General features: G+C 36.4%; 1 protein-coding gene across 3 annotated transcripts in view; it reads left to right on the top strand.

Moving 5' to 3' along the window:
* LOC108707425 (glutamate receptor ionotropic, kainate 1) overlaps window positions 1-16262 on the top strand; it is a 273351-nt gene extending 257089 nt beyond the window's left edge. For 2 of the 3 annotated variants that reach the window (XM_041581582.1, XM_018245436.2), the window contains 2 exons: window positions 600-850; window positions 15815-16262. In XM_041581582.1, the coding sequence (XP_041437516.1) occupies window positions 600-850; window positions 15815-15970 (407 nt within the window). In that variant the 3' untranslated portion in view covers window positions 15971-16262. Of the gene's footprint in view, window positions 1-599; window positions 851-3547; window positions 3712-15814 lie in introns of all 3 variants that reach the window. The other variant, XM_041581583.1, reaches the window with a different exon arrangement.
* The last annotated feature ends 301 nt before the right edge of the window (window positions 16263-16563 follow it).

A 16563-nucleotide genomic window follows, 5' to 3' on the forward strand; every position in this document is an offset into this window, starting at 1 on the left:
CCAGCAGGGTGTATCCAGGGGGAGAACTGGTTGGCAGCCATCTTCCTGAATAGTCTGGTGAAGCAGCATCCCGCCCTCCCGCCCCCTTTTTTGACTAGTGAAGGGTATCATCAAGTTCATTTGTCGGCGGGGGGAATGCTTGCCAGTGTGGGGTAATGGGGCTTAGTACCCTATATGTGGTGTGTTAATGCCTCTCCGGGTAAGGGCCCCGGGTGGTAAGTTAAGTGAGGCCATCTGCTACTACTTGCCCATCCAAGGGCAGCGCCCTGGTGGCCGGCATGGCAGTGGGCTCGGTCACTCAGTGGAGTAACCTGTGAGGCAAGCATTCCCATGATTTACTGTTATATTACAGTTATGTATGGTTATTTACATTTATTAATGTTTAATAAAGCTGCGGCCTTTAAATTCCATCCTGGGCTTCAAGTGTCTTTATTGTTCATGAGGAGTTATATGTGTGGGAAGATCAGTGGAACAGGGTAAGACGGTGGCCTTAACACTGCCCGGGTCAACAGTGTTCCTATGTTGTGCTTAGTCTGTTGTAACAAAAATGTGAACACTGGTTGGTCACAACTTAATTTGTGCCTAATTACTTTCCACAGGGTCACCCTACAGAGACAAAATTACCATTGCTATACTCCAACTCCAAGAGGAAGGGAAATTACATATGATGAAAGAGAAATGGTGGCGTGGGAATGGTTGTCCAGAAGAAGACAGCAAAGAAGCCAGTGCTTTGGGAGTGGAGAACATTGGTGGTATTTTTATTGTTCTTGCTGCAGGGCTTGTTCTCTCCGTCTTTGTAGCAATAGGAGAATTTATTTACAAGTCCCGGAAAAACAGTGATATTGAACAGGTAAGTCTAGTATTTATTATATATTGAATGTCACGTTTATTTCTTTAACCCTTTGTTGACTTTACAGAGAATGACCAATAAACTCAATGTCCCCTTGAACAACCACGTCAATGATTTGATTAGACATGGGGACCTGGCACTGAAGTTGAGTTCAAAGTTATTTACACAGGAGGATCAATAAAAACTGCACAATAAGATTGTGATTTATCTACATTCAAATTTACATTTTTGCCACGATTCGAATTATATTTTCAAAAACTCGTAAGTCGCGTATTCATAAACATAAAATACTCTAATGTAAAATTTCAGTATCTTAAAGCTTTCAAGTTCAGGCAGAAGTCAATGGGAAATGCAAAATTCAAGCCATTTTTTTTAGTTTGAGATTTTCAGGGTTTTTGGATTCAGTTATAAATAAGCATTCGAGTTTTTGGTTTGAATTGTGAGTTTATTTGAAGTAGAATGTAATACCTCACAAATTAGATTTTTGATAAGTAAGCCCATATTATTTTTAGATAATATATTTATTCAGAGTTGGCCAGAGTTTCAAGGCTGAGGAAAACTGTACTTGAACAAATATGAATCTGCTTCTGGTGTACGTGCTAATTGTTTCCATGACCTATTCTGAATTTTGTCCCCAATTTGTCATGGGTTCTGCCAACCTTCTGTTTAAATGAAGGAATCACCAAGCATCAGAACATGGACACAGATTTAACCTTAGAGTTTGAGAGAGGTGTTTGATGTTTATATAATTCCTTCTACAATGATCTATGATCTTTTTGTGTAGGAGGCTAAGGCTTGAGGTCTTAAAACTGTTTTTCATTGTCTATTAATAAGTATTCCGTTATTTTCATGAATTTCCTTTTATCATAAACCATTTATTATAAGAGTGGAAGGTTTCAAAATCTATCAATTTCTAATCAAGCTTCTTTGCTTAGTCTCAGCAATATAATTGTTCTTCAGTACAGGATCCAAATTCTATTAGATGCTCTGCTAATCCATATATTTAGTGATTCTTTCCTCATTACATTTACATGCATAATAATATACCAGCTGTTGTTATTTGAAAACTTGAAAGATAAAAGGAAGGAAATGTCAGCAAAATATAATTCAAATTGTATAATATAAAATATAATATACAATATAATATAATTTAATATAAAAATAATAATTCAATTGTAAAAGGTATAAAAGTGTAGTATATGCACAAAGTCCAACATTGGAGGTGACCCTAATATGAAACTTGTGCCAAAACATTGACTTGATATATGTGTTTGAAAAAATGTGTTTGTTTTGATGTGTTTTTAAATGAGTCCCTCGAGTGCAACACAAGGGAATTCTACTTCTTTCGAGCCACATGGTTCTAGCCGTCTGTATAGCAGAACAATTAGATATCATCAATGGTCTGTACCTACATTAAAAGACAGTCTTGTGATGTTGCTCTGCTTAGAAATGATCAGAGAAACGTTGGATGACCATGGTTAATCATCACTGTTGTCATTAAATAGGCTTTACAGCTACTGTAGAAAAATTTCTTTTGTGTTTTGTGTTTTTTTTTCAAGATTTATTTTTCTGCTGCTAATGTAATGGAATTAAAACAGTACCACCTGCCAGCCAGTTTGGTGGACTGAATAAAGTCAGTCGAAAATGAATTTGCTGAGAAAAGGATGTTGCTCTGCTTAAAACTTACCAGAGAAATGTCAACTTACTCTTCTCTGCTCATTAACTTCATATTTTTGCAGAGCTATTATCAGGGGCATGTGTGCCATACATTTCTTCTGACATTTAAATAATCTGATTTAGGATCAAGAAAAGGACTAAATATTATGTTGATTTCACAGATGTTGATTGTTTTGTTTTATATTTCTTTTACTCATTAAAGGCTTGGTTTAAAAGATAACTAAACCCTATAAAAATTATATATTTATATGTGTGTGTGAATACAAGTATATGTACTTTACCAGCACAGAGGTTCAGCAGCCATATAGCCATATATAATCCAAGCCTTCAAAGTTGTCCACAGGAGCTTCCCATCTTAGATCTTTTTAAACCATTTTTTGAGCGTTGATGGCACTGTACATGCTCAGTGTGCTCTGGGCTAAGCTCATTGCAAATCATCAAAACATTAGCAAAAAGTGTGAATATATTTATTGCAGAAGCTAAATCTACAGGGCTTTTTCATAATTAATTCTGAGCAATGCAAACTGCACTGGTTTCTATGCTGTGATCTAATCTGAATCATTACTACTGTAGTATACTGTATATACACCATATATTTCAGTGGGTCCCTGAGCTCAGTTAACTGTCCACACATCTGCCAACATTCCCTTTAACCTCATGCTTCCCTAAAATTTAGGAATTTAGGAATTGTTTGCCACACTTTAGACCACACTTTGATCTTCTCTAACCTGTCCCAAAAACTCAAACCTGCCCCTTCTCCACAAAGCATTAGAACTGAGATGAGCCCCAGGGTAGGAGAGTTGACAGGTATGGGACGTAGCACATATATTGTTATTATATTGTATCTGTGGAATTAAGCAGCAGTTTTGTTTTCAATTTTGTTTCTTCATCATCTAATTTGGAATGTGTGTTTTTTTTTAATTTTCATTTCTGCTTTGTGCTTTCTGTATTTATAATCCCATGCTCCCATCTTAACCATGCATGTTTTCTTTTTTTATCTTATTCTTTTTTGCATGCAAGGCCTTTTGTTTCTTTTATGGACTGCAAAATAAGCCAGCGCCCCCATGCAACTCAGCCTCGGGAACCACTATATCTACGGAATTAGACTGTGGCAAATTAATCCGGGAGGAAAGGGGAATTCGAACACAGCCCTCTATCCACACTGTTTAGTCATTAAGCAAAAGGTGTGTCCAACCGAAAGAAAGCCTACTGTAATAATCTATTGTATAAGTAAATATTTATATATATATATATATATATATATATATATATATATATATATATATATATATATATATATATATATATATATATATATATATTATATCAAGGGTGTGATCAGAAAAACTGCTGAAAACTGCAGAAAAGAAAGTCCCTAAGTACACCATTAAAGTACCTACAGCAATTCCTTCCACCCAATATATTGTAGAGACCAAGGAAGCTTTCAATTCTAAATTCTTATACATTCAGATTTACAGATAAGCATGAAATTTCAGTGTGCAATTGGTGAGACAAAGTAAGAAAGAGGAAGCACTAGAAAGTAAAGGTAAATGAGTAATAGGTGTCACTTCCAAACTCAAGGGCAGTGTATAAAATGCAGTTTTGGATGCAAAACTCAATGTTTTACTCAAGTTTGTGTCAAAATAGACGCAACTGCTATTATCAGGTGCAAGTTGAATCTAGCATTACAAGAACATCTCATATCCAAGCCTACAAGAGGAAGAAGTAAAAGAAAATTTAAAGGAAGGGTGAGAATATTAGAGAGCATAGTGATCATAAAGGATAAAAGTGGTAGGTAAGATGAAAGTAAGAACAAAACATTACAGGGAAATGTAAACGTGGAAGGGTTGCCGGCACTCCTGTCTACTGAGCAGCCAATGGAAGGTGTTCCTATATCCGGTCTTCCTTTTAAAATTGCCTTGGGCCTTATAGATTAATTAGCGAAAGAGAAAGAAGAGTGATATGATGGAGTGACATTTGGAGAGAAAATAACATTTTGCTTATTCCTTGCATCTAGTATTATATGAAAATATAATGTAGAGGAAGGAGTAAAAGAAAACTTAAAGGAAAGGTGAGACTATTAGAGAGCATAGGAATCATAAAAGATAAAAGTGATAGGTAGGAGGGTGAATGTCAGAACAAGGCATTTCAGGGAAATGTAAGTGGAAGGCCTGTCTCCTGAGCAGCCAATGGAAGGCATTCCTGTTAATGGTTTTCCTTTTCAAATGGCCTTTGGCCTTATCAATTTATTCATGAGAGAGAGAGAGAGAGAGAGAGAGAGAGAGAGAGAGAGAGAGAGAAGGGTGATATGATGGAGTGACATTAGGAAAGATAGTTAGTGTAAGAGAAGGTGGAATAATGTTTTGTTTATTGCTTGCATTTAGTATTACAAGAACATATCATGTCCATACGTATGAGCGGAAGGAGTAAAATAAAAGTTAAAAGGGTAAAAATATTAGAGATCATAAAAGAGAAAAGTGATTTTTTGATGTGAGAGAGAAGAAAGAAGAGTGATATGATGGAGAAGGTTGGTGTAAGAGAAGGTGAAATAGTGTTTTGTTTATTTCTTGCATCCAGCAATACAAGAACATCTCTTGACCTACGAGAGGAGGGTGTTAAAGAAAAGTTAAACGAAAGAGGAGAATATTAGAGATCATAGGGATCATAAAGGAGAAAAGTGATAGATCACGTGAAAGTAAGAACAAGGCATTACAAGGAAATGTAAGTGGAAGGCCTAGTGGCACTCCTGTCTCCTGAGCAGCCAATGGAAGGTGTTTCTATCATGGGTTTTCCTTTTAAAATGTCTTTGGGCCTTACAGATTGATTAGTGAGAGAAAAAAGAAAGAAGAGTGATATGATGGAATGACATTGGGAGAGGAAGTAATGTTTTGTTTATTCCTTGCATCTAGCAATACAAGAGCATCTCATGGCCAAGCCTCTGAGAGGAGGGTGTAAAAGAAAAGTTAAAGGAAAGGGGAGAATGTTAGACATCTTAGGGATCATAAAGGAGAAAAGTGATAGATCAGGTGAAAGTAAAAACAAGTCAATACAAGGAAATGTAAGTGGATGGGCTGGTGGCACTCCTGTCTACTGAGAACCCAATGGAAGGTGTTCCTATCACTGGTTTTCCTTTTAAAATGTCGTTGGGCCTTATAGATTGATAAGTGAGAGAGAGAGAAGAAAGAAGAGTGATATGATTAAGTGACATTAGGAGAGAAAGTTGGTGTAAGAGAAGGTGGAATAACGTTTTGTTTATTCCTTAATAAGAATTCTGGAGGAGGGTATACAAACAGGCATCAGACAACTGATCTTTTATACAAAGAAAGTCTATTTATTTCCCTTTTATTGCTCCTGGTTAGTTTCCTCTGTGGTCTCCAATGATTTCTCTTTTCCTTCTTCGTTTAATAACTAACCACTCAAAGGTCAAGGTTCACCATCCTCTCATATCATTTCATGGCTGAGGGGGGAAAAAGGAATGCAGATCAATTTTGAAAACAAATTGAAAGGTTCTTTTGATTTGCTAAAGGTCACATGTAATTGCCGCTTGTGGAGTAAAGGTCTGGCACAATAACGTTCACTTCTAAGATCTTCGGCAGAAAGCGTTTTCATTTCTTTTGGTTCCCAAGTTCTTGATTTTCTTTTGAAACGCTGATGATGGCGTTGGCGACCAAGGTAACACAAAATTATTTCCCCGAGAGAAACTGACAGGCCTTGGATTATCTTCGAGGTCTGTAATGTCTTGTTTAAGAGACAGCACTCGATTGTTCTGGCCCTTCAGTGTGTGATTGTGATGATACTTCAGAATTTATTGAGTCTGAGAAGCTTGAGAGATTGGCAAGAAGAGCCTACACTCAGCTTTTCTTTTTAATATTGAATCTCTAGTTGCCTCTTTCTCCATACTTTTGGCACCTTCTCTAGATGTTATATCTGTCCCGTCTCACTGACTGAAAGCTTTAGAAGAATCAAAGTTAATAGGGGTCATTTAGTATAAGAAAGGCAATGTACAAAGTGCAAAGCATGAACACACTGTCTACCTAAATGTAGAATTTGTGCAGATCAGCATTCGGATTCATTGGAGGGGCATGTAGACATCCCCTCTCCTGCTGTTTACCCATCACCTATCTTGTGTAACATTCATATGTGTAAGTTAGGGTATGGCAGAGGATGCAGGACCCAATGGATATGGTAGGCAGTATGGGTGGGGTTCACCTGTAATCCCTGATACTGCTCTCTGCACTTTGCAATGAATAATTTGTATCCAGCATTAGGGGCAGACCACAGCCAGACTATTGGAAAAAGTGCTGGCTAAATGGGCACTGCAGGGCACACTCTTGCTCCCTTTGGTGTTCTTGCATTTCTTCATAGTAAATTATCCCTAATTAGCTAAATGATTAGCCTATCTATTATCTGTCTATCATTATCTATCTATCTATCTATCTATCTATCTATCTATCTATCTATCTATCTATCTATCTATCTATCTATATATTATCAATCTATTATATAACTATCATCTATCTATCCATTCATCTATGTAACTATTCTCTATCTATTCTCTATCATATAACTATATATCTATCTATCCACCTGTCTATCTATACTAGGGATGCACCGAATCCACAATTTTGGATTCGGCAGAACCACCGAATGCTTCGCGAAAGATTTGGCCGAATACCGAACCGAATCCTAATTTGCTTATGCAAATTAGGGGCTGGATGGGGAAAACATTTTTTACGTCCTTGTTTTGTGACAAAAAGTCTTGCGATTTCCCTCCCCGTCCCTAATTTGCATATGCAAATTAGAATTCAGATTCAGTTTTGCCGGGCAGATGGATTCAGCCGAATCCTGCTGAAAAAGGCCGAATTCCGAACTGAATCCTGGATTCGGTGCATCCCTGATCTATACTATATATACTATATATACTATATATGTATAATCTATCAATCTATCTATCCATCTATCTATCTATCTATTTATATATTCATCTAGTCTATCTGTCTATCATCTATCTATCTATTATCTATCTATCCATCCATCCATCCATCCATCCATCCATCGATCTATCGATCTATCTATCTATCTGTCTTTATATTTTCAGTTAAGTAAAGGCATTTCAATCAAGTGCTATAGTTTTACTATATGCTCTTTGACCCCTCTTTATCCCACCCTTTCCCCAGTGGGATGGCTTTAATGAAGCTATTTTTGGGGCAGTCAGTGACTTTCAACCAGATCATGGCACTGATTACCCCACCTTGATTCTGTAGACTGAACACAAAAACCCTCCTATACATGTAACTATCTTTCCTCTAAGTATGTATTGCCCCTTAGCCAGTGAACTCCTACTTGCCCATAAGGGTTGCCATGCTCTTTACTAACAACATGAGCATATGTTTAACAATGAGTCCCTGACAGGCTTGTTCTTAAATTAATAATTACATAATAATGAAATATACCCTTGGGTAGTTTTTGTAAGAGCTGGCAGAGAATGTAATAGAGAATTATTATATCTTTTTTTTATTTTCCTTATGCTTTTAGTGTTAACAGCCCAACTGTGTGCAAATGGTTTATTTAGCAGCAGAAAATAGAGTGCATTATTCGAACAAACTCCATAGTCCTATGCAGAGTACAAATACACGTTGACCTACTCATAAGAGCACATCATGATCCCACTTGCTCACTAGTCTATAAATAGCGGAGAATGTTATTTTTCCATTTTTATTTGTCTCAGAAATCGAACATGTCGCTAAACTTTAACTCACTGCGTTCCATAGAGCACACATTGGCTATGCATATTTTTTTTGAAAACATTTATTTTCAGACTTTTTGGGGTCATATCCCTGTTTGCTGTCCAGAATTTTGTGCTAGGTTCATAACAATATATATTCCTGGGATGGGATCTTCTATCCAGAAACCCATTATCCAGAAAGCTCCAAATTACAGAAAGGCTGCCTCCCATAGTCTCCATTATAATCAAATAATCCAAATTTCTAAAAATGATTTCCTCTTTCTCTGAAGTAATAAAACAGTAACTTGTACTTGATCCCAACTAAGATATAATTAATCCTTATTGGAGGCAGAATCAAATTGTTGGGTTTATTTAATGTTTACATGATTTTCTAGTAGACTTAAGGTATGAAGATCCGAATTACAGAAAGATCCCTTATCCAGAAAACCCCAGGTCCCGAACATTCTGGATAACAGGTCCCATACCTGTACTTAATATTAGTTATCCTCCTTTTGTTACTTTAGATGGTATCGGGCTTTGGTACCTGTCCTCTGATCCACGACCCTGTGGAAGGCAGTTTCTTCTCTCAAGACCAGGGCTCATTTATTAACACTGGGTAAATTTGAACTTGGGCAGTAGCCCATGACAACCAATCATTGATTAGCACATACTGTATCTGATTGGTTGCCATGGGTTACGTGCAAGTCATGGCCTCTGAGGAGCCTATCAAAATAGCAAACAAAATGCTACACTTTTAAAAAATCTTTATACACCAGATTTATGCTATTAATGTAGATAGGAATCAATTAAAGGAATGGTTCACCTTTAAATTAGCATGGCCAATTCAAACCAACTTCTCTATTGGTATGTATTATTATTTTTTTTTAATTATTTGCCTTCTTCTTCTGACTATTTCCAGCTTTTAAATGGGAGTCATTGACCCTATCTAAAAAGCCTCTGTAAGGCTACAAATGTATTGTTATCGCTACTTTTTATTATTCCTCTTTATATTCAGGCCTCTCCTATTCATATTCCAGTCTCTTATTCAAATCAGTGTATGGTTGCTAGGGGAATTTGGGCTCTAGCAACCAGAATGCTGAACTTGCAAATTGTATAGCTGCTGAATACAAAGCTTAATAATTAACAAAACCAACTATCACTCTCTACATCTTACTAAGGGGCTGATTTATCAAGGGTCGAATTTACAGTTCATGGGGATTTTTTAGACTTCCATAAACTCAAAATTCGACCAACTGCAATTTATGAAAAAATTTGAATTTTTTAGACTCGGGGAATGGGATCTACCCGCAAACTTGAATCGAATTCAAATCAAATTTGAATCAAATACGATTCGAGTTTTTTAGAATTGATCCCAGGGCATCCCCCATAGGCTAAAACAGCAATTCGGCACGTTATGGCGAATAGTCGAATTTGAAAATGAAGAGGGCCAGTACATTATAAATTTCGAAAATCTTATTCAAATTTTTTTAAAAACTCGAATAGAATTTTAACTATTCAATAGTCCAATTTCACTTGAAAAAAAACTCGCAAATTTGAATTTACACTTCAACCCTTGATAAATCTTGATAAATCCTTGATAAATCTGCCCCTAAAAGTTAATTCAAAGGTGAACAAGCCCTTTAAGCAAAGTCCGTTGAAAGAAATGGTTACAAAAATTCACAAATAGAAAGGAAACTTGTAGATAGAGCTTACAATCTAACAGGAGAAAGTGGTATCCTCTATCTACAAACCTATGAAGGTTTGTAGAAAGTTGAATAAAGTAATCATTGTAATTTCATTTACAGGTATGGGAGCTGTTCTCCAGAATGCTTGGGTTTTCCTAGGTTAACAGATCTTTCTGTAATTTGGATCTTCATACCTTAAGTCTGTTAGAAAATTATGTAAACATGAAATAAACCCAATAGGCTGGTTTTGCTTCTAATAAGGATTGTTTAGTTTATATCTTAGTTGAGATCAAGTACAAGCTACTGTTTTATAATTACAGAAAAAAAAGAAATCATTTTTAGAAATTTGGATTATTTGATTATAATGGAGTCTATGGAAGGCAGCCTTTCCATAATTCGGAGCTTTCTTGATAACAGGTTTCCAAATAACGGGTCCCATACCTGTAGTATCTTATCCTTTTAGTTGAATATTTGCTATTGTATTAATACTAATATTTTGCAGGGATCTTTATGGCTGTTTTTATTCAGGCTGTTCATGCTAATACATATCCTACATTTAAATGTTCAAGCCTGGGGTTCCAAGGACCAGAGTCACAAGCACATTTATTTTCATTTGATATAAGTGACCTTTACAAGCATATAATTGTGCTAGCATTAGCATTGCCCTTTTCTTCCCTTTTTTTCTAGCTCTAGATTTTTTTTTTCCCATGGATTTGTTTCCTATTGTATTTTACAAGCAAAACTTTCAGCAGAGCCAAATAATTGGAGGTGAAATTAGCAAAGGGCATAACACAAATCCTGCTGTTATCACAGAAGCAAACTGATGATTTTCACAGAAGCTTTGCTCATTAATTTCCATTAAACGGGTCCACTTTATATAAAAATCGTTAATACGTTGTTTTGAAGCCCATTAGTCTGTAAATTCTGTATTCATTGCAGAATGGCGTATTTTAAAAACGCTTGTGCATATGCAGTGATCAAGTTACCGTAAAGGCATACTGCTCCTTAATCTTGTTATACTTTTTCTTTTTAACATAGTGACATAGTAAGTTAGGTTGAAAAAGACACATGTCCATCAAGTTCAACCTATTAAGTCTATATATAACCTGCCAAACTGCCAGTTGATCCAGAGGAAGCCTCTCCAATTTGCCTCGGAGGGGGAAAAAATTCCTTCCTGACTCCAAGATGGCAATCGGACTAGTCCCTGGATCAACTTGTACTGTGAGCTATCTCCCATAACCCTGTATTCCTTCACTTGCTAAACACCATCCAACCCCTTCTTTAAGCTATCTAATGTATCAGCCTGTACCACTGATTCAGGGAGAGAATTCCACATCTTCTCAGCTCTCACTGTAACAATCCCCTTCCCATACCTCCCAACATTTTGCAAACAAAAAAGTTGGCGCTTGTATCGTGTCGATTTTTACCATGCCCATTTTTGTGGCCACACCCCCTAATTACCATGTTCATTTTACAAAATTTGGCAGGTTATGAAAGTTTGAACATATTTCTGTGTTTTTTCCGTTATTGCAGTTTTGCTAATGAAGGTGAATTGCCCTTTAAGCTGTGAGTCTAACTTTTGTTATTACTTATTACCTTATCTCAGAATTGTTACAAAAATATCTTATCTTCGGTTGTGGCTGTTCTGGGCTCTCTGCCAAAAGCCAATTAAGTTTAGAGAAAAACGGGGCTTTCCAGTACAAACGAGGGACTGCAGGCTGAGCTGTCAAAAGAGGGACTGTACCTCTAAAAAAGGGGACAGTTGGGAGGTATGACTTTTCGAATATTTTGCAGAATGGGTGACCTTGTGTCAGCTGGAAAGACCTACTGGTAAATAAAGCATTAGAGAGATTATTATATGATCGCCTTATATATTTATACATAGTTATAATATCCCCCTTAAAGTAGAAGGAAAGGCATACTACACTTGGGGGTGCCAAATGTTGGGGAGACCAAAACTGTTTGGCATATTCTAGATGGGGCCTTACGCTCTGTATAGTGGAAGAATGACTTCCTATTGGTTTTTTTTTCCTACATCCATGTTTCTAATGCTGCTTCTTTGGCTGTAAATATATTGTTTCTACTTTTCTCCTGTGACGCTCTTTATCTAGGAAGGTGGTGAAGTCGTATTACCGACAATGTTTTACCCTAATATGGAGGCTCATTGCCGACCCATTAGCAGAGAACAACATACATGACCCAATGCAGCCCTTGCCCAACAGGATTTTCCAGTCACCCCTGTCTACATCTAACCAAGTCCTGCACAGATATTGGAAGGCAATGGTTTTGGACCCATAGTTGTGTCAACAAGCAATAATATGTATAGTGCCCTCTTACAAAGACAGAAACATTAAAAAAAAACTCTTACACTTTGGCTTTGTTAGGTACCCATGATGCCAGGGACACCATTATAACTTAGTAACAACACAGGTGTCCCACACCACTCCACTCATCTTCTCTAGTCTCCTATACTGCACCAACATTTCTTATCAGCTCTTCTCATTTTAGTTTCACCTATCTTCTGACCTTCTTTTTCTTTACTTACCCTTTACCATAGTCATTTCACTTTTTCGGACTATCTCTGTCTACAGCCTACTCTTCTTTTCTACTTCTTCCACAATATCCTCCTCCTCGTTTCTTTCTTCTTCTTTCCCACTTTACTTTTTTCTATACATTTCAATTTCCCTTTATTTCTATTCATTCCTCTTTACTCTATCAATTAACCCTGCCCACACACTTTCTTCTATTTTCCCTTTATCTCTACCTCTTCCTTTTGCACTTATATTTCAGTTTCTACATTCTTCTCTTTTGTCCTTTTTTCTACCCCATTTTTTACTTTTCTAAGCTACCATTCTTCATTCTTTACTATATATTTCCCTTCCTATTATTGGCTCCTCATCCATATTTTTTTCTCTTATGCTCTACTAAATACTTTCCTAAACCTTGATCTGTAGTCCCTGTCAGTTTCTCATATACCCCTCATCCCTTAAACTAGTGATAACCAAGAATAGACTCACAAGGAACATGTTGCTCACCAACTGTTTGTATGTTGCTCCCAGTGGCCTCAAAGCAGGTGCTTCTTTTTGAATTCCAGGCTTGGAGGCAAGTTTTGGTTTTATATAAAACAGGTGTACTGTCAAACAGAGACCCCTGTAGTCTGCCAGTACATATAGGAGCTACCAAATCACTAGCACTTATTTGGCACTACCAGGATTTTTTTAAGCATGTGACGCTCCCCAACTCTTTTTACATTTAAATGTGGCTCACGGGTTGGAGGCTTTAAACATTTCTGAAACATCTCCCACTCATGTCCTCTATCCTCCATGTCCCATTCCCTCTTTGGGCTAAAAACACGCGGTGTATTCTCGTAAATATATCAGTTGAATATGTTTCTTATGATTCATAGATGGAAACCAGTTCTGCTGCCTCTCTTTCAATAGAATGGCTAATGAAATAGAAGCCCTTTTCAGCCTGAATGTGCCCTAGAGAGTTGTTCAGGCTGTTAGTCCTGATGTATTTTCCCATATGCTTTCCCTTCCCTTCCTTTCTTCTATATTTTCATACTTTTACTTTATGTGCCCCTATGCTATTTGTCGTCTTGCTGACACTCTAGGTTTATTAGGCAGATTTGGCGTTTTTTTAGTACATTTATGACTTTTTGCCCCATTGCCTTAGTGACCTGCACAAATAACCTAAACTAGTGCAACAGGCACATGTATCATTAAACCTCTTTGCCTGGTTTTAATGCAGAGGGTTTGTGCAGGGCATCAAGGAATCCTGTGACAACTATATTCTGGAGATAGGTTGAGTAGACAAGCATTGGATGGAACCCTGGTAGCCCCTCCTATAACCGTTGTGTTGGCATGTTTGTGATGCTATAATTATAGATGTTGAGTAAAATAGATGTACAGCCCAGAACAATTACTTAGCTTGGACATGTAATGATTTCCTTTAATAGTTGGATAGATCACTGTTTTGTCCTTTACTCTGGGAAAGTGTTGTGTGCAGAATTAGGCAATTGCTAAACGAGCATTTGTGTCATTATTGGTCATTTGTAATTTACTTATTTACCTCGTTTTGCCATTGCTGTTAGATTTTTTAAAAAAAAGTGCATCAGGACTGAGGCAGATTGGGATGACTATTGCTGTTATAACCAGGACTTACAAGTATTACATTATTTTATGTATATATATATATTTATACTGGAGCTATAGGAAAAACTTAATATATTGAAATGTAAAAGAATAAAACACTTCCGCTAATCTTTCTGACTATTCAATTTATTTTAGAACAGTGTATAAGGTTTATTAGGTATGCAGTCAACACAATTCTCATCACTTAGGGGCAGATTTATCAAGAGTCGAAGTGAAATTTGAATTCCAATTTTTGAATTTTCAAGTTTTCAGCCAAAACTGTCAAATTTGACTAGGGAATTTTTAAAATTAGATTCAGGTTTTTTTAAAAATTCAAATTCTATTTTCGAGATTTATCATACACTGGCTCTTTAAGAACTCAAATGCGACTATTCTTCACATAGAACTTGCCGAATTGTTGTTTTAGTCAGTGGAAGACGTCCTGGGGTCAATCTGGAGTTGTTTGCAGCCTTCCTGGCATTCAAGTTTTTTTCAGAGAAAAAACTCTATTTGAGTTTTTAAAACTCGAATCGAATTTGATTCGAATTCGATTTGAGTTTTCGGGTCGATTCAATTCATCTGAATTTGGAAAATTGGATTTCTTTTTTAATACATTTTGAATGGTCGAATTTCGAGTTTATGTAAGTTTATGGGAGTTTTTAAAAACTCACATGAACTCAAAATTCGATCTTTTATATAAATGTGCCTCTTAAGGGTAGATTTATCAAGGGTCGAATTTCGAAGTGATAAAGTCAAAGTTTTTTCACCGAATTTGACTGTTTTGCGGTCGAAGTAAAATAGTTTGATCGTTGGATGAAATCCTTCAAATCTAACGATTCGAAGGATTTCATCCAACGATCGAACGATTTTTCTTTGACTTCAAAAAACTTAGAAAACTGCTCTAGAAGATCCCCATAGGCTAACATAGCACTTTGGCAGGTTTAATTTGGCAAAGTATTGAATTCAAAGTTTTTTTAAAGAGACAGTACTTTGATTATTGAATGGTCAAATATTCAAACTATTTTACTACGAAACTAATTCGAAGTCGTAGTATCCTATTTGATAGTCGAAGTATCCAAAAAATTACTTCGAATTTTGAATTTTTTTTACTTTTAATTAGGGTAATAGGGTATAAGGGTAATTCTGACCCTTAATGTTTGATGATCTGAATATAGTCTAGTCTATTCTTTTTTACAGTTGCAGAAATGAGCAACAAATTGGTTATGGGATGTATATGTTCCATTTTATTTATTTATTTTAATATAATGGTTTATTAATGTTACCTGTTTTGAACTCTGCTTCTTTGTCTGTAAAAGTTTTATTTCTGTTTTCATATTGTCCTCATTATCCATTTCTAAAGCCATTCAATTAGCCCTAAGCTGAGCATAAATGAGAAGTGTGGCCAAGTAGGGGGACAAACCATGTGATCCTTCATCATTGTCTTGCAGGATTTTCGAGTCATCCCAGTCTATATCAGACCAAGTCCTGATTAGTTAATGCTAGTTTTGGACCCATTTCGTTCGCTAGTTTGGCTCAGTTGAAAACCTTTGTTGGTTTGTGTATGATCAGCTCTACTCTTGACAATATTTATTGGGATGTGTATGAGTAGCTTTATTTAGTCTTGTGTTGTCCATAATTGTGGACCCATTAGGTTGTAAAGAGGTATAAAAATATCACACCATGGATTAGGCAGGTACTCTCCAATATGTCTTTATCCTAACCAAATGTTTTACTCCACCTCCAGTGTCTTTCCTTCAATGCCATCATGGAAGAACTTGGAATATCTCTCAAGCATCCAAAACGATTAAAGAAAAAGCCAAAGGTCAAGGGAAGATCCACATTTACAAGTTTGCTGACCTGCCATCAGAGACGGATCATCAGGAAAGAAACAATGGCTTAGAATACTAAAACATTTCCAGGGAGCGAAAAAAAAACTGAACAAAATCAATATGGACATGGCTGGCAGAAGGATTTTTCAAAGGAAGGCGTCTCCTTTTTTTAAAAATCTTTACATGATTTTTATAATGACCCATAGAATTGACACATTGAGAATGTGAATTTCACTCCTAAATCATTTCACGGACTTGCTTCCGACAAAACAGTTTTGGATGTCAAAATGTCATTTCATCTCCGCACTGTACAAATGATCTGTGTGCTTTCTAAAATAAAACACAAACTTTTTTTCAGAGTAATTTATCCGTTTTATTGACGGTTTTAGGTATTTTTTGCAGGACTGTTTTCCATGATTGTGTCTCTTGCAGGCTAATACTTGAAACTTACTACACTTACTGGTTACTGTTTTCTGGGCGACTGCTACTAATGCATTACAGTATATTAGGGAAACTGAACTGTAATTCCGAAAGAAGATTCTGCAGTTAGTTCTCACCATGGCAGAGGACTGTTGGGGTTTTCTATTGTTGGTAATTGAGCTGGAAATATAGCGTGTTGGTTATTTTCATTTACACCCTATGGATTGTCATCAGATGGAAAGCA

This window comes from Xenopus laevis, chromosome 2L, assembly GCF_017654675.1.
Source record: "Xenopus laevis strain J_2021 chromosome 2L, Xenopus_laevis_v10.1, whole genome shotgun sequence".
In the NCBI taxonomy this organism is placed as follows: domain Eukaryota; kingdom Metazoa; phylum Chordata; class Amphibia; order Anura; family Pipidae; genus Xenopus; species Xenopus laevis.